Source organism: Eschscholzia californica, unplaced genomic scaffold (genome assembly GCF_041429995.1).
Source record: "Eschscholzia californica isolate CP2 unplaced genomic scaffold, dmEscCali1.0.p SCAF_2, whole genome shotgun sequence".
In the NCBI taxonomy this organism is placed as follows: Eukaryota; Viridiplantae; Streptophyta; class Magnoliopsida; order Ranunculales; family Papaveraceae; genus Eschscholzia; species Eschscholzia californica.
Window position 1 is genome coordinate 24228950 of NW_028238309.1, and position 20026 is coordinate 24248975.

Below are 20026 nucleotides of genomic sequence, written 5' to 3' on the forward strand. Positions count from 1 at the left end.
AACATAGTCGATCTCAAGTATGATTTTAAAATCTTTAATTTTGAAAAACTTCTTTCTACTGATGCAATTGTGACGGGTATAGTCAATAGAACTCTATAAGCAATGCTAGTAGCCGTAAATAATTCATCATCTTCAAGAAATTCAATACATCAATGACACCTCCGATCTCATCTGGCAAAATATTTTGTAAGAGTTTCAACTCTGCAAATAACTCGTCTCCTTCAACATCAAATTTTTCGTCTTTTCTCAAACAATTCGAAAGATTGTCACAACATGCTTTCAACTTATCGTCCTTATACTTGCTTAACTATTTCGGACTCAGCAAAAATCCAAAATATTTCACATATACCACATATTGTTCAAATCTTTTCTCTAATGAACCAATAGCTTGGTCAACTAATAAAATAAAGTAGTGAACTCTAAAATGTTCCTCACCTGATTGAGTAGTTAATTGTGATGACGTGTCGTCAATTTTATCAAAGCGTCTCTTTCGACGAATTTCACGTTTCTCTGGAAAAATTGGATCAACTTGCATCTCATTCGCCATTCTCTTAGCATCTATCAAAGCCTCTTTGGAACCCATTTTTTCTATATGCTCTTAAAAAAAGTATCAACCTTTTAACTAGTTCAATCGCAACATCGATATGAATATCGTTTGATTGCAAATGTTTGCTAACTCGGTTAAGAGATACTAGTAGCTTGTACCAAATAGTGATTCCCAATAAAAATTCAAAATTTTCAAGCTCATACCTCGTTATTGATTGTGCTTCACTTCTTATTTTTGTGTCATTGTCACTTTTTGCTAATTGGAGTAGAGCTTCTCTGATTTCTAGAGGTTGCGATATGATTGCCTTGACACTTTCAACACGACTTTCCCAACGCGTGGTCGACAACGTTTTGTAGAATTTGTACATAAAGAATAAATGTGTTGTACGACTCCAAATAAATCCTTAGCTTTACCGTAACAATTTGCTATATCACAAAGAGTTAGGTTCAACCTATGACAACCACATGATGTATAGAAAGCTCGACGATTTATATCCAGAAGTCTTTTTTGTACACCGTGCTTGCACCCTTTCATATTCGATCCATTATCATATCCTTGACCTCTAACATCATCAATATCAAGACCAAACCTCTTTAAGGCTGACAGTAACTCATCTAAAAGTCCAAGTGCAGACGTGTCATTCACAACCAAAAATTCTACAAAATATTCTTCCACTTTTACCGGACTAGCTGTCATATTAACACATCTCAAAATCAACGTCATTTGTTCTTGGTGACTGGACCTTTTTCAGCTAATAGATCTTTCCATTTTCCATCTAAACTATCCCAAGTACTAAGATCGTAGATATTATCAGAAATTAGATCACTCGGTTTTTCAATACAGACACGAAGATCATCATTAGGATTATCTTCATCCAAGTCTTTATCAATAGAAGTGTTTTCAAAGTTTCCACCGTTATCAACATCGCGATAATGATCATTGTTATCAGTTTGTGTATGAAGTTCAAGTGATTCTGTATTCTCTTGTTCATGTGACAAATTTTCAGTCGATGTCGGTTGCTCTTGGTGATGAATCTATCAAGGGCTCCTCTTTGCGAATCAATAAATTGTTCTTCTATTCTTTTCTTTTGTCTCTTGAAATTTCCAGATTTATATTTTTTTGGTACCATAGACTGTAACCATGAAAAATATACAAGAGAAAAAACAATTATTGAATTTAATTACATAAATTTACATTAACTAATTTGTACTTGTCCAATTTAATTTTTGAGATTTAAATAATGTACACTAGTCTGCATTCTTTTGCTTTGTTAAAAGTAAAGAACAAACATAATAATTAATAACTAATAAGTTGTAGATTGATGTGGCGTTAAAATGCCACATTTGGATCACTTAACTTTGATGAGTTAGTTCTTTTCGTGTTTTATTTCTAATTATTTATAAGTTTTTCTTGGTAGGTACCTTATTTGGAGTTTGACGCTTCATTCGGAATAAAACGGAACATTTATCACATTTTCATCTCATGTGGAAGAGATCGGAAGGAAAGAGAGACCAGGGGTATTTTGGTCATTTTGGCAGAGATCAGAGGTTTAGTGGCAAGTGGAGTCGATGGTGAATCCAGCAGCGAAAACGGAAGTCGAATCGGAGTTCGGACGGGAAAGTTATGGAAGAAGTAAGTCGAGTGCCAATTTCGTCTTTCTGAAAATTAGAGGAAGTGGAGACAAATTTGAAGGCACCCCTTGGTTTGTAATAAGAAGCAAAGCCCTAACTCCAACCCAAGCCCAAGAGTCTAAAGAAGAGGAGCAATGAAAAATTCTATGAGCACCTTTGTGCTATGAAGACCAAGTCTTAATGGGTGGACCAAGTCAAGGGTTTTAATAAAGAAAAAGGAGGCTGGTTGGTCATCTTCTTCAATTAGTTAGGGTTTGAGGAGTGAGAAGAAGGGAGAGAGAAAGAGAAGCCGCCGGCCAAAGCTTGGCCGGCCGGGAAAACAGCAACATTAGGCTTCAAGTAATAACCCGGTAAGACCGGGATCGATCCACGAAGATAGGAAGGTAATAAGAATATCGAGAAAGTCTAGCCCACCGGTCTAGGTGTCAACCACTTCTTAGACTAAAATGAAAAGATGATAATTGGGGTTTTGATTGGTTTATAATAAATAAACAAATAAAACGATCTAATCTAAAAGTGAGAGGTGAGAGTGATTCGGGAAAAATGGTCGAGCAAGAATCGAATGAGGAGGATACTTCGATCCACAAAGTCGATAGTGACTAGTACTAATGATCTATAAGCATAAAAAGTTAGTTAACTTCACCCATTTACTTGGATGGGTCAACGAACTCTTGGTTTAACTCAGATTCCAGTCCATGAACGGTCTAAAAATCCGGAAGATTTTATCATTAAAAGCAATAAAACTCTTGTCACATCAAAACATATATCACGAGTATCCGACTACAAAAGCTAGCTAGACATGGTGGAGCACATAATAAACGGGAAGAAAATAAAGAAAGACACGAGTTAAGATGAGAATCTCCCTATTCGATGAGGCGCGAGACTAAGATCGACGGGAAATATATATCTTGAAGTGCTGTCGATCTCCCTGTAAAAGAATGCAGGGGTCCCTTTAACAGAATACACTAGGTGTCCTCTCAGCAGAACCAGAGTTCCCCTTAGTAGTCAGTCTTCTTCTTCCTCAAATTACAAAACCACCATTAAAGCTTTACAAGCTTTCTCTCTCTAGAATTTGAAACCCAAAATCAAATCAAACTCATGGGTAGGAAGCTTATGGTGAACCAAGCAGAACCCCTAAACTTTCCGGCAAGACTAATGGAGATTTCGACCAAAAAAACGGTGGGTTCCGGCCAATACTTGCTGTTCCGAGTTGTCCCTAGCCGAACTCACCGCCCCGAGTTGCTGCTGCCTTGAAGAACCGAGCTACTTTAATGGTGAAGCTCGGTTGGGACTTCTCCCGAGCTGCTTCTTCTCGTTCTCTGTCCGGTGGTCAAAACCCTAGTTGCTGCTGCTACAGCTCGAGCTATGAAATCCCGAGTGGCTGCTGGTCCGTGCTGGTTGATGAACCCGAGCTGCTGTTTCAAGGAGCTTCAACCCGATCAACCTCTTCTCTGTCCGAACCCTAGAAGCCTAATGTTGCTGTTTTCCCGGCCGGCCAAGCTTTGGCCGGCGGCTTCTCTTTCTCTCTCCCTTCTTCTCACTCCTCAAACCCTAACTAATTGAAGAAGATGACCAACCAGCCTCCTTTTTCTTTATTAAAACCCTTGACTTGGTCCACCCATTAAGACTTGGTCTTCATAGCACAAAGGTGCTCATAGAATTTTTCATTGCTCCTCTTCTTTAGACTCTTGGGCTTGGGTTGGAGTTAGGGCTTTGCTTCTTATTACAAACCAAGGGGTGCCTTCAAATTTGTCTCCACTTCCTCTAATTTTCAGAAAGACGAAATTGGCACTCGACTTACTTCTTCCATAACTTTCCCGTCCGAACTCCGATTCGACTTCCGTTTTCGCTGCTGGATTCACCATCGACTCCACTTGCCACTAAACCTCTGATCTCTGCCAAAATGACCAAAATACCCCTGGTCTCTCTTTCCTTCCGATCTCTTCCACATGAGATGAAAATGTGATAAATGTTTCGTTTTATTCCGAATGAAGCGTCAAACTCCAAATAAGGTACCTACCAAGAAAAACTTATAAATAATTAGAAATAAAACACGAAAAGAACTAACTCATCAAAGTTAAGTGATCCAAATGTGGCATTTTAACGCCACATCATAGATCTTACAAAAAAAAACTAGTAAAGCAATAACAATAAGCTAAGATTAACTAGTTTGAGAGTTCAACAAAAAAAACTAATCTAAGAAGAATACCTCTAGTGTGGGCCGTGTGGCTATCCAATGTGGGTTGAGAGGAAATAAGTAGGATTTCGTGGGAGACTGGGAGCTATTGGTTAGAGCCTAGAGAGAAGTGTTTTTTTTTTGAAAGGCTAGAGAGAAGATAGAGAATATATAATAGAGAGAATAAATTGAAAAGGGAAAGTAAAGAGAATTTAGGAAAGTAGGTTAGTCACCGCCTTAACTTGTCACGTGGGCTGCAAGGTAGTTTCTTTAGTTTTTTTTAATAGGTTACCTAGTTTCTTTACTCAAACCTAATTATATATACTTGTCGCATGTGGGGGGAGTAAAAGAAAAATAAACTTGTGGTCCCCATGTGGTGGGGGCCCTGTGCGGGAGCACACCCCGCACCCCCCACCACACGTTACTGCTCTCTGGATCACGGCGCTCGAACAACTTGGATATCCTCTCCTTCCAATGCTTCAGCCGCTCAACGTGTTTGTTGTTGAATGAACAGTCTGTCAAAGGGACAATACAAACTTAAGCCACAACAACGTAAACGCATGAGGTACTCTAAGATAAACAATAACATACTTACGAGCATCTTGCCAACGGGAAGGAATCTGTCCTACCCCTTGGTCACCGCGCGAAAGGAAATAATAAGTTTGCCACTTTCGGTCGCTAGCCGGCATTCCAGTGATTAAGTGAGCACCAGGGTTCCGCAATTTGAAACCGTAACAACCATTGTCCCTGGAATGGCTCGTCAAGTGATAGAAGCGAATTACATCGCTAGCTGAAAGCTCTACCTGCTGCAGGTAGGCCAACACTTCCAAGCACAAGAGAAGTCTTCACGCGCTAGGCATGAGTTGTGAAGGAGCTATCTCGTAGTAACTTAAAATCCCATGCACCAAGCGAGGGATGGGAAACCTAAGTCCCATCAAGAAGGAAATCATGTAGAACGCGGTCCAACCGCCATGGTCCTCGTCAACTAGTTCGTCAGGCTGCGGAAGTCTAAGCTCTATAGAGTCGGGGATATTGAACATAAATCGTATATCCTGTAGTCCGCCCACCGTGATGGTTGAAGCCGGATTTAGAGATAGGCGCTTCAAAGACACTCGTTCGAGCACCTTCTGTCGGCGGAATTCAGAAGGTTCTGGCGCACGAAGCGGTCTAGAGGAACTACCGTGTCCATGATGACTCATCTCGGTTGGCAAAGTCTGTAGGACAAAGTGACAAGGTTTCAAACCCAACAACTAGCTTGAAGGGTGCATTTAAACATAAACTTACAAGCTTAGTAATTCACTCAATGTATCAATCCTAGCAGCAATTCACTCAAGGTATCGATCCTAGCAGTAATTCACTCAAGGTATCGATCCTGGCAGTAGTTCACTCAAGGTATCGATCCTAGCAGCAGTTCACTCGGGGTATCGATCCTAGCAGTAATTCACTCGGGATATCGACCCTAACAATAGTTCACTCAAGGTATCGATCCTAGCAGTAGTTCACTCAAGGTATCAATCCTAGCAGTAACTAACTCGAGGTATGCAATCTCAAAAACACATTATAACAAATAAAGAAACTAACTTTAAAGATTGAAATATCATGGATATTCAATATCAATTGATTAACAATTCAAGAACGACTAAAATCATGAACAGAGAACTCAACAAAACCAAGTAGGAGAAAGATAAATACCTGATTACAAGTGAAGAATCCCTAAAATCTCTCTCTTCAAGCTTCAAATGGTAAGTAAAATAATGACCCTTCACCCCTTTTATAGGGCCCGAATCGAGGAGCGTCGCCTACCTCCTTCCCGCCAAGGAGCCCTTAACAGATGCACATAATCAACATATTACAGATAACCACCATAGCAGAGTGTCCCACTCATAAACCTCAAACAAACACTAAAATTGCAAGGCGTCCCAGCGACGTAAAAGAAGGTTGTACATCTGAAATAAATATTCGGAACGAAGCTAAACGCCCCCAAAGACACAGAGAGAGTTGGACGTCCCAAAGACGCAGTAGTGGGTTGGACGTCCCGAGGACGCGGGAGAGAGCTGGGCGTATACCTACACCAACTCGCGCCACGTGGCGCGTTCTTACGCGTGGAGCCCAGCTATGGGAGCCCGCCCAATTCCCTTTCTTCATTACGCCTGGCGGCGCCCTGATATGGGCACCTGCCCATTCCTCTTTCCTTATTGCGACCCTATTCGTGTATTTTTTGATTTCAAGGTACGTCTCTGAAATCTTCTTCCGAACGCGTCTCGAAAACTCGGATTTAGCACCTCAAAACATTGATGAGACACTCCACCTCAAAACGGCCGTCACAAATACGCGAAGTGGCACTCCCACCAATGAAATTAGATCCAGACGCGCACTAGTTCGCTGGCACGGTCGTACCTCGCTACTCTCCAACTCCACATATGGACTTAGATGGGCAAATATTCGCCTGACAAGGTGCCTGTAAAATAATGGAACCACTGCTTTATAAGGATAAAATCCTTGAGGCCCAATCACAAGGCCCGATAATGGCCCATGTCGCTACTCTGGCTGGCGAACCAATACCCACTTGACACTAAGCGTATCTGACACATGTCACGCGATAGTTACCTGCCAGTGCTACGCTATCTTACGGTCAGAGGATTATTGCGCAACCCGTAACCACGTTGGTGTTGAATATCTCGTATCTTCCACTTAAAGACGGATGTTACCAGCCAGTAGCTTATCGCACACGCGTAACATCCTGGTCGTCCCTCAAGAAATTCAAATACTCATCTGACGGTCGATACGTCACATACTCTATCCCTTAACATACTTCCCATGAGTAACGTTCTGGAATGAATACGTCAGTTATTTGCTGGTCGTCATCAAGGCAACCCCTCTCCACCACTATAAATACATAAGGCCACACTCAGAAAAAGGCATCCAATACTCGACAACAATACTCCAGTAGTCTAATCGATTATTGAGCAATAGCAGTCTTTCTACTCCATTCTCTCTCTATTCACTTACTCTCTGGTAGTAATCTCGTGAGAGCTCCCCACTTACCCCAAAGTCTTAGACTCGTTGTCGTAGAAGTTGGGAGATAAGAAGTTTCACATTCTCAAATCCTAAACTAGCAAGCTAGAGGTATCGACCCCGCTCACATACGACCAGCTCCTTATTGCATCCCCTATCCTCAACACCTGATCCATCGTCCAGCAGTAACTAGCTGGCCTTAACACCCATCCAGCAGTAACTAGCTGGCCGTAACACCCATCCAACAGTACGTAACTAACTGGTCGTAACACCATCCTTATATGACCACCTTGTTACTACATCACTCATCTAGCGATAAGAAGCTAGGCGTATCAACATCGTCCATCTACAGATCCTCACCGTTCGATCCACTTAAGACCAGAATCTTATTGCAAGACTCATTGAAGACCAGCAGCTTACTGCAAAATCCACTTACGACCAGCAGGTTATCATCACGACATCATTACCATCACCCTTTTCATTACAGTAAGTGTATCACTACCGTAGAGATCTGTTCCGACAACTCTACGAGTCGCGACACCTAAGTTCTCCGACGACGGTTACCCTTCTTTCGCTCATTTTGACTTTCTTATTTATATTTGACTAAGTATCTGACTTGACCGTCGGAGCCCCCTTAGGTCGGCACCATCCCGGTGTCCCAGAGGCTCCACAATCTCTTTTCTCTTTTTGTGTGCAGGTTCTTTTCGACACGTAGCCAGTCCCCAAAGCATCCGACTCGACCCGACAAGACTTTTGACCGTCAACCCGTTGACTGTTAGACTTTTCGACCCGTAGACATTTTACCGTCTACAACTACGAGGTATTATCTCTCTTTCCTTCTCTCTCACTTAAAACTACTCAAATTTTATTCTCAATCATCTTCCTAATTTTAAATTCTTTCTCATTTTATTGTTTTTGTATGTTGTTTTACTTTTATTCTTTCTGGTTTTTTTTCATTCTTCCTGATTTTTATTAGACCATCAACCAATTCTTGATATTGTACCCTTAATCAAGGTTAAAGTTTTTCAGCTTTGTTTGTTCTAGATAACATAAGACATACACATTGATTATAGATTACATATTTACTATAATTTGTTTTAAGTCAGAGAATATCAAATTACAGATATACATAGTTCTAATCAATTCGGCAAAAAATTTCATATTTATGTATGGGTTTTCGAAGTGTTTTACAATTGTTTCAGTTCCTGACTTTTTTATTGAAATTCTAATGATGTTACATTAATAATGTTTTAAACAGGTCGCATAGGAGAAAGATTCTCTCATAATTGATTTAAAATTGCAATGGACTACCAGGTATATTCTCTCTTTCCTTCTTTCTCCCTAATCACTTAGGCGAAAACATGCAAATCTATGTATCAGTCCTTCCGAGTATAAATCTCTCTTTTGATTCTAACCGGCTCATTGGGAGAAAGCATGTGAATCTATGCATTGAAAATGATTATTAAAATAAATTAAACAGTGTGTAAACTATTATGTGTCATCTATGTTGATAAGATTTATTGTGAATAATTTGTTCAAATTATCAAGTCTCAACTTATGGTAATTTTTTTATCCCATCAGGGTTTTCCATATTTTTTGTATGCAAGAAGTTTGATACTACAAGTTTTTTTTATATCTATTAGTTACAAATTTTAGTGTAATTATTTATCTTTCTTTTTCGCTTTCTTCATTCTTTTTGTTTAGAGATAATATTTTTCTTCTCTTATTTCATAGATTTATTTTTATTTAATGCATCCAGATCATGAACAAATCTTTATACTATCACCAGAAAGTACTGTTTAGTTTTTTTTTGTAGTTATTTATTTGGTAGGCAAACTATACAATTATGTTTTAGTTTTTTTTTTGCAAATAATTATGTTTTAGTTGCTATTAGAATATCAAAAAACTAAACAAGGTTAGTATAGAGTTCTTCGGTAAGGACTATTTAAATGTTCATATTTCGATCATTTGGTTCGACATGTTTATTTCGTTTATAACATAACATATCTTACTTTCGTTCTCGTCGTGTTCTAGAATAAAAGAATTAATTCATATAATGGTCATTTATAAATTGGGAAAGAAACTAGATAAAGTGTAACTTATACAAAATTCATTAACATTATTAATGTTCTAATTAAGTGGAGTTTTCATTTATATTGTTATTGAGAATTTCTCTCCATTTATTTTTTTGCTACATATATATTAGTTGTCTCGATTCATTATGTTTAACTTCTTTCCAATTTAATATTGTAAATGTGCGAAATTTTCATTAAAATTACTCAAATGCAGGTTTTTCCTTATATGGCGTCTTATCGAGATATACATACTCATGGGCCGCCAGATGAAGATGACGCTTTAGAATATGACAATTACCATTTTTATATCAAATCATGATATATACATATCAAATTAACCTTATTTATGTATAATTTTTGATACAGAAGACTCGAACTATAGCCTAACGAAATCGTTGTGCAAGAGAGTGTTCTACACGTATGGATGAAAGAAATTTATTTTCTAACCAATACAATATTTCTGGCACTAAGTTCCCTCTCGAGCATGGCGTTGAGAAATTAAATGTAACTATTTAAAGTTTACCCCGCTTATTACTACGTATTGTTTTTTACTTAACTTTATTTTTAATAATACAAAATTGAACTATATCCCAACATAATCGCCGCGTAAGAGAGCGTTCTCACGTTTAGATGAAAGAACTTCGGGTTGCTAATCAACCAAATGTTCCTGACCAAGAGATTCTTCTGAGCATGGAGCTGAACAACTCAATGTAACTGCTTCATTTAAACTTTAACCCGCCTACCACTACGTATTATTTTTTACTTTTTTTCAGTATTACAGAGTCGAACTATAACCCAACACAATCGTCATGCAAGAGAGTGTTCTGCAAGTTTCTAGATGAAAGAAACAACTTTCTATTGAATCAAATATTCTTGGTGTCGAGGTCCTTCTTGAAGCACGGAGTTGAACAACTAAATGTAACTACTTCATTTAAACTTTAGCCCGCCTATTACGACGTATTATTTTTTACTATTTTTTTATATTATGGAATCGATTTATAACCCACCACAATCGTCGAGCAAAAGAGCGTTATGCACGTTTAGATGAAAGATATTTGGTTGCTAATCAACCAAATGCTCCTGATGAAGAGATCTCTTATGAGCATGTAGTTGAACAACTCAATGTAACTTTTTAACCCTATGATGTAAATTACAAAATGTATTGTTGATTTTTATAAAGTAATTTTTGTAATGATGTAGAACCGAACTATTGCACAACGCAATAGACGCGCAAGAGAGCGTTTGACACAATTAGATGATGGTTATTCGATTGGTAATCAATCAAATGTTCCTTATGACAAGATCCCCTCTTAGCACGGACATGAACAACTAAATGTAACTATTAAACTTTATCATATCAATTAAACTCAACGTATTAGTCTTTATATAATTTTTCAATATTGTAGATTTGAACTACCGCCCAATGAAATCGTCGTGCGAGATTGTGTTTGTCCCGTTTCGGTGAAGGAAGTTCAAAAATACTATTAATGCAGCTCCTGAAGTATGTTCTGAAAATGAAAATGAGGCTTATAACGTAATTATTTACGCCACTGATTTTATATCATACACTCTATCGAGTCATATATTGTAAATAACAATATATGATTTTTATATCTTTTGTGGAATGAAAGTATAATACAACGCATTCCCCGTTTAAGAGAGCATTTGACCCGTTTGGATGAAGGAACTTCATATGCTATCAGTCAAATGTCCCTGAACTATCTCTTCTCAGTGAAAATGATTTTTTTAAGAATGACGTAATTGCGCTAGTAACATATTCTCTTATATTTTGTCACGTTATAAATATTAAAAAAAAATAATGTTGATTTGTGTATCTTAATCTTATTAATAGAATCATACACTATCAGAACATGAGCGTCTTCAAATAGAGCAATCACGTCTACAGAAAGGGAAACGGGTAGCACAACTAGAGATACGCACCAGTTGTTCAATTTTATACACAAATATTACTACTTTTATTTTTTTTTTCAAAAATTTTGTGTTTTCATGGTGATATTCATTATTAAAGGGTGAGATATCATATTGATATTTCTTATTTGTTTTTAACTTTTGGATAATAAGTTTTATATACTTTAAATAGTTAGCCACGAAAAGTATTGTGCCAACTAATCATATCATATCGATATTAAGTGAAAATTAATTTTTAATTCAACATATTACTGTTTGGTAGAAAAATTATTCAAAGGCGCAATTACTAGAATGTGCGCGCCTCCAAGTTGAACTGATACGTGTTACTCGAGTCCCAACATTGAGAATTGTTGAAAGAAATGAAAATCCCACAAACTCTAATCCTCCACAAGTCAACATTGAGCATTCTAATGAGGTTCATTTTCGATTATACTCCCTCCTTCCCAAATTGAATAACCTAATTTCCATTTTTGGGTGCCCCATTTTAGTGTCCTATTTCTAAAAATAAAGAAAAGAACTTTTCGCTCTTTCCAATAATACCCGTTACTATATATTTAATGACAACTTTATTTAAAAGTAAGTTCAACTTTTTCATTGTAAATTAAAAAAGTTAATAAGGATACAATTGGAAAAACCATGTTATTTTTTAAAGTCAAATTCTAAATAATGATGTTCCCTTAAAAAGTTGGGGTTTCAAAATAGGTCATTCATTTTGGGATTGAGAGAGTATTATCTTATTCATAAATAAATATTTTAAATGTTCTCTTTAACAATTTTATCAAATTTTTGTTTCATTTTAATCCTGGAAGAAGAATATGAGCAGTAGTACTTCGGTATCTTCAAACGGAAGTGCCCCTAATGAATGTTATGAAGAACACGTAAAACAACTCCAGAGCATATCAATGAAGATGACCAGACTGATGATGAATTACATTTTAGTTCTCCGCTGCCAAATAATAACATTATTAGTAGCTCAGTTGGCCATCATTCCTTAGGTCGCATGAATATAACATTATGCCCTCACTGTGAAGTTTTACATTAGATTGATGAAAAATTAACTTTCATCTATTAGAATTCCTTTATTTCAAACATGTTTGCGAGGAAAAATTCGTCTACCGACTCTCTGTGAAACACATGAGTCTTCGAAAACATTGTATGAGAGTGATGACGAAACATCAGTGGGTTTTTGAAATAATATCCGGCGATATAACGCATCAAATGCAGTTACCAGTCTCGGATGCACACTAAAACCGAGAGTTTTACAGATAAGGGTCCTAAATCATTCACGATATATGTAGAATTGTGTCATAAAATGGGATCATTAGAATCAGATGAAGGAACCAATGGGTCATATGCTCAATTATATATTTATGATCCTTCAGAAGCTTTAAGGATTCGAAGTGGAAGAAACGACGATCTCGATGTTAATGTGCTTGAAATTATTCAAAACACTTTATTGGTTAATAAGTATTTTTTCAATGTACCGTCGGGCTCATTCGGTCTCCAACGAATTAATTCGTCCGAGCAAAATATACTTGTTCACCTTCATTACCGTGCTGCAACTGACAGACGACGTTATAATCTACCTTCACTTGATGAGATTGCAGTTACATTGCTTGAAGATGGGACTGAAACATCTAAGTCTAGGAGAGTTATTTTACATCTGAGGGGGAACACACAGTTGATGCGTATATCAGAATGTCACCCGACATATTTACTGTTACATTACGTGTTGTTATTTTACTGTTACTTTAGCAGTGGGATATCAAGCGTGATCGACCGAGTACTAATAGACTGATCCAAATGCAATATTTCAGTTATCGAATTTTTCAACGAAGGTCTAAATACTCAACAATATTACGAGCTGAAAAATTATTCCAAGAGTTTTTGTTAAATGCATGGGTCTCGACTGAGCAGAACAGATTGAATTATATTCGGTGTTATCAAACGATGTTGGGATTTGAACTGTACAATAACAGATATAGTAGATGATGGTTTGCATCCCAATCAAATTGGTAAACGATTCATTTTGTCTTCTTCTTTTACTGGTGAGGCACGACATATGTTTGAAATATATCAAGATTTAATGGTGATCACACGTTACAATCATCATCCTGATATATTTGAAACTATGAGTGCAAATCCGAATTAGCTGAAAATAACAATCATCATCTTGATTCAAGGTCGTCGCACCACCGGAAGCTGCATCGACATTTTTTATTTTTTATTACATGAAGAGTATTCGTATGTTTTAAGGTTAGCATTACATCTCTCAGGGATACATCATGTGTTTTTTAATCATAATGAGGGAGCGGAAGTTATTCAATCTAGAGTTGCACAACAAAAATCAACATTGATGGATTTTTTTCGTGTTGTGAATCTTATCCAGCAGCTCGAGCCTATACTTATCAAGAATTTCCACAATAATTTGTGTGGCACAAAACTCTTAAAATTTGGAAAGTGAGGCGTAAGGATTTTACAAAAGGAATGATCTATTTTCTTAGTCCTAATGCAGGTGAGAGATTCTACTTGAGGTCGTTACTAATAGTTGTAAGAGGGTCACAATCGTGTGAGTGTTTACGTACTTTTGATGGGATAATCTAAGATACATTCAAACAGGCATGTGTTGCACGTGGACTTTTAGAAGATGAATAGTGGTCACCAATTGAGAAGATTTTTTTTTTCGCTTCTTTTGGAGTAACATCCATTAAATCCACATTTATTGTGGGAAAGGTTTGCAAAAGACATATGCGACGATCTTGCGCATGTTCTCTGTATAACACGAGGAATTGCAAATCCGACTGAGGATCAAATACTTGATTATGGATTGTACTTAATAAATGAATTACGGCTAGAAACTGGAAAACATCTCAACGAACATTTTCCGACTATGCCACAACCACATGAAACATAGAGCGAAATTCCTAAAAATAGGTTGTTTGGGAGCTACGCAGCTTCGTATATATATTCACGAGTCAAACGTTATTTCAAGTGTTGAACTTCTTAATAATTCACAAAGAGTTGCTTACAGGGATATTATTGACTATGTTAACAAGAATAAAGGACTTTTAATTTTCTTAAGTGATGGAGCTGGAAAAGACAAAACTTTTATGTACAATACTTTCGCTACTAGTTGTCAATTTCGTGATGATATAATCAATACTGTTGCATCTTCGAGCATTGCTTCGTTATTATTGGTTGGAGGTAGAACTGCGCACTCAACATTTCGAATTCTTTTAGATGTACACGAAAATTCAATGTGTAACATCGATAAACAATCACCACATGTTGAGTTATTTGGGGAAACGAAACTTATCATATGGGATGAGGTACCAATGCAACATAGTTATTCTGTTGAGGCTGGTAGTTGCACTCTTCAAGATGTTCCTGATGACAATAGACCTTTTGGAGGTATAACTATTGTGTTGGGTGGCGATTTTCGTTAAATGCTGATTGTGATCCCAAAAAGTGAAAGAGAGCAGATAGTTGGGGCTTTACTACGAAGATCACCTCTTTGGAATGTGATTAATGTGTTAACCCTTGCTTGGAACATGAGATTAAGATTTGATGAACCTGGACACGAAAATTCTGCAAACTTCTTGCTCTTGGTATGGCATTCTTTAAATACAAATTATTTATAAATTTTATTTCAATTTATATAATAGATGATATATGAACTTGTTATGTATCTTTTCACTTTTTTGAAGGTTGGGACAAATCCACAAGAGATCCTAGATTTACCAACATCTATTAATAGAAGTCTAAGACTCCATGAACTTATTTCAACTATCTATCATGAGTTACATATTAATGGAACTGTAACAACATAATATTTCACTGAGAGAACAATTCTTGCTACACGCAATGAAAATGTATTTGTAATCAACGACTTAACTTTGAGTATATCTCTAAGAGAAGTAGTAACTTATCTTGTTGCAGATAAAATGGAGGAAAGCGAAGATAAAATAGTTGTAAGATGTGAACATCGTGTAATAGAAGCGAAAATCTTAAATGGCGATAAAGTTGGTAACTTGGTGTTTATTCCGAGAATTTTTCTAACGCCTACTTCTGCAAACCTGGACGTCCAATTCAGCATACGCCAATTTCGAATTAAACTTGCTTGTGGGATGACAATAAATAAATCATTGGGTCAATCTGTTAAATTTGTCGATATTGATTTGCATATTCCTGTATTCAGTCATGGGCAGTTATACGTGGCTTTATCAAGATGCACTTCCACCACCAAATTACGTATATTACTTCATAAAGATGAACCAAATATTAGAACAAGTGTTGTTTATCATAAAGTTAATTTATTTCATTTGTTTTAAACGTACATATATTTTGCTTAAGAGCAATTTATGGTTTTCTTTCTAAACAAGTATTATGATTTTTTTTACTTCACATCGATAATTTTTTTTGTCAATTTTTTTTGTAATAAATTTTTTACAAACTAGGTGTCCACTGCGCCCTACGGGTGCGGTAGATCCCTTTTGGCTAATGTCGTTGTGAGAATAGACGAGCTAGAATTTAGTGTGGTTGATGATGTCTATAGGAAGATTTTTCACAATGAATATGTACCTCAAATATGTCTCAGTGATACAAAAATCATATAATGTTCATCGTTGTTGCAAGTAACTCTGTTATGAGTTCTTATAATTTTAAGTTGATAATTTTTATACTCATCATCTTCTCCTTAACTTCTGACTTCTAATAATGTTAAGTTCTCTCAAGTCAGCAATTGGTAATTGAGCTTACCCCCTTGAATTTAGATTTTTTTGTCAAAACTACTAAGGACATGTTTGGCATGTGACAATAAAATCATAAATTAAATAATATATAAACAAAATCAATCTTTACTAATCATATTCCCGACCAAATCAAATAATAAAGTAATGTGAAATTCTACTAGGAATCATATTGAAGAATATATGTTCTTGGTAGTCGCAATTATTTCACGTACGTCAAACACAACCTTTTTGTTTTTGTCAATAATAGTAAGTCTGAGGGGGTAAACTCAATTACCCATCATTGAGGGGGGGGGGGGGGGGGTAAATGAAGGAGATGTCCTTCGACCAAGATGGAAATGCGAGCAATATGTTGGGTAGGACAATTGATGAAGAAGATCATCAAGTCCGATTGATTTAGGTGTCGTAGTGTTTAGCTAGAAACCAACTACGATCGTCGAATTACGAAGTAATTCGCGGCTAACTTCGATCGGATCCTACATCCGTTACACATAAGAATGGGTATTTAATCGGATGATATGACTAGTGGGAGTGTGATATAACATTGGGAATGTCCCATAAACATATCTCACAGGCCTAAATAGAATTTGGGCAAAAGATAGAAAAAAGGCCTGAAATAAAGGTTTTGGGCCTAGGCCGGTTCGGGTACTTCCGGGACTCGGATTGGGCTGAATTTTGGAGGGTGAGTTTCTGACATACCCAGTAGTATGAAAGCAATATTTCGTGGTGTTTGGACACCTAAAGGGTGTACACGAGCACGAGCTTAACACGAGCCCAAAATCATGCTCGTTTATATAAACGAGCCGAGCTTGATCATTCTTTAGTGTATCACGAGCTACTCGTGAACAGCTCGTTTAACATACTCTTATAATACTAGTAGTACATAATTACGTATTAGTATTGAAACTTGTACATGAAATATCAAACATTAAAAAATTATCGAAATATGAATTATTAATCACTATTATTGTACGTGACAAATGATCATTGAAGTATTTCGATAGTTTAGAAAGTTTTCATTTGAAGTATTTTGATAAACGAGCTTAAAAGAATGCGAGCTCGAGTTCGAGCTCGAGCTCTTTCAAACTTATACGAATCGATCTTGAACAAGTGGACAATTACTCGAACGAGCTCGAGCTCGACAGTCAAATACACGAACCGAGCTTGAACATCTTACTACTCGGCTCGGCTCGACTCGAGTACACTCCTAGGACACCTCCTCCTTAGGGAATTGAGAAAATATCATTAATTGCTATTTTCGACTATTTCCCTAAATCTTATTCTAAAGGGTGTTTTAGGAAACCTTTGAGGAGGTGTATTCTCATTAGGGTTCTATATAAACACTCTTAGGGCAGAGAATAAGGTGTGGAATTTCTCTCTAAGCTTTCTTACTCTACCACATCAAGTAGAGAGGAGAAAGTGAGCTAATTCCCAATCTATCTTCTATTCAAGCAAGAAGAAGGTCTTCTTATTATCAAACCACCATTGGAGTACTAGAGAGCTTTCAAGGAGGGAGGTTAAATACACCTTTCGGTGTTCCAAGTAGAGGAGCTACGTTTGAAGCTTTTGGTCTTCTTTAATCTATTCAACTAGCACCACACGCGTCTGGTACATGGACTAGCGTCCTGGCTCCGGCCAGGACGAGACCAGGCCTTGATAGGCCTCGGCAAGGACATGCCAGCCCTATGGGCCGTGCTATGTCCGGACCTTGTCCGAGCCTTTTTGTGGGCTTGGGCCGGGACTTGTCTAGGACTTGTCCTGGGCTTTTTCGAGGTTTTTCGAACCACGAAAAGGGACCATCATTCGAGTGGGAGTTTTTGCCAAATTTTCTTCCGATTCCAACCAAATATTTCCAAAATTAATCTGGGCCATCCAGAAGGCCAGAACGGATTTCTCTTTAAATTGATTTATGAAATCATAAAGAATCGAACCAATATTTTTTCTGAAATTGATCCGGGCTTTCAAAACCCGAAACGGAGTTTTTCTTGAAGTTGATTTTAGAAATCATAAAAGATAAAACCGGAACGCACCATTAGTCGAATTCTCCGAATTTGGACTTAAGGTCCGTAATGTGACATGTGATGTCGACAAAAGTGTCTCCCAAGATAATCATGCATATATAATTCTTAGTCTTAATATATTATATGAATGCATGTGATGTGAGTGCGGGAAACTAGTATGGCCATAGATTTGTTTCTATATTCTTGTTTTAAGCACGGATGGGTGCATATTTGTAATTAATTTTAATTAAGTTTATACGATCTGCGAATCGTTAAAGTCGTGTAATTAGAGTTTAGGGTCTATGAGTCCATTGAAGAAACTCAAGGAAGGAATCCAAAGGCGAGTGGGAGAAATCAATGGAGGTTCAAAGATGGAGATCTAGACGAACCAAAAGGCGAAACAAGAAGCAAACCAAAGGAGATAAGATCTTCTAGGTTAGGGGTCATACTAGGATCTATGTCTGCTTGATTTATTTTCTCGCGCGCATTTACTTACTTATTTACGCTTTATGTCGTGGATGTTAGTTAGGCTAAATAGTTCACTATAACAAACGCCAGACTAGCGTAAAAGTCCCCAAAACGTAATCTTGAGTAATCGCGTATCCAGATTAAGACACTCGTTGCGCCCTTGTTCGAGGAAGGTGGGTCGGCCTTCGCAGAGTACCTCCTCTACCTTGGGACAATGCGGGTAGGTCTATAGAAGAGGCCTACACGTCTAAATGGTTCTACTCAACGAGATCAGCAAGAGAGTCTTGGATACTCGAGGCAAAAGGATAGATTAGTCATTCATCAATGAAATCTATCAACCAAAAGTCATAAGGTATGATCAGTGAAGTAGTTCACTCACCTGGAACGACAGAGCAAAAGGGTAGGGCCTTCGTCCGCTTTACTCCGAAGAACTGGGATCTTGGAATCACTTGTTCAATCGGGGACGATTTTTATTGAATAATGTGGGAAAACTAAGTTTTTCAAAACGATAACGAGTTTTAAAACTTTGCCATTTCTTTTATGTAATTTAAAGATGACAAAAGATATTTTCAACTTCCGCTCACTTCTCGACAAGGAGAAGCTGAATGAGCATAACTTCCTCGACTGGGAGAGGAACCTGGGAATGGTTCTCAGGATGGAAGGCAAGCAACATGTACTAGAAACTCCAATTCTTGTATTGGATGATACTTCGACTAAAGAAGAGATAGATGAAGAAAGGAGTGTGCGGAAAAGGCAGAGCCTGTAACTTGCTTAATGCTAGCAACCATGGAACCGACTCTGCAAGAACAGTTCATAGACATGGATGCTTACTCCATGATGCGACAACTTCGGGAAATGTTCCAGAAACAGTCGAGATTGGAAAGGTTTGAAACCTCTAAAGCAATTATGGACATGTGCCTTGAAAAGGGAAAACCAGTTGGGCCTCATGTGCGTCAAATGATCAGGCTCGTGGGCAAGCTGGCTAAACTAGGTTTCCCTTATAGTTAACAGACGGCTACCGACATTATCCTTCACTCCCTCCATAGTGGGTTTAATCATTTTAAGATGAACTACAACATGAATGGATGGGATAAAACGTTGGAGGAACTTCATTCTATGCTTCTAACAGCCGAAAAGGACGTCGCTATAGTGGAGACTAAGAAGGACGTTCTTATGGTACAAAAGGACAAAGGGTTCAAGAAAGGTGGAAAACAGAAGAAGAAAACCGCGTCAAAAGGAAAAGGCAAACGGGTTGCCAAACCTAAAGACAAAGGTCCTCCTCCTGACACCAAATGTTTCTACTGTGATGGCAAGGGTCACTGGCAAAGAAACTGCCCTAAGTTTTTGGAGGACAAGAATAATGGAACAGTGGCTCCCAATTCAGGTATAAACAGTTAACTTATCAAATACTGTAAAATTCCCAAACTTTGGTATATG

The 20026-nt window shown here is 37.5% G+C and overlaps 1 protein-coding gene across 1 annotated transcript; it reads left to right on the top strand.

The window, feature by feature from the left end:
- Positions 1-12685: 12685 nt before the first annotated feature.
- On the top strand, positions 12686-15704 carry LOC147557061 (uncharacterized). The gene is made up of 3 exons (XM_086658742.1): positions 12686-13092; positions 14405-14784; positions 15313-15704. Exons 1-3 carry the CDS (start codon positions 12686-12688, stop codon positions 15702-15704), a joined length of 1179 nt encoding a protein of 392 aa, XP_086514868.1.
- Positions 15705-20026: the final 4322 nt, after the last annotated feature.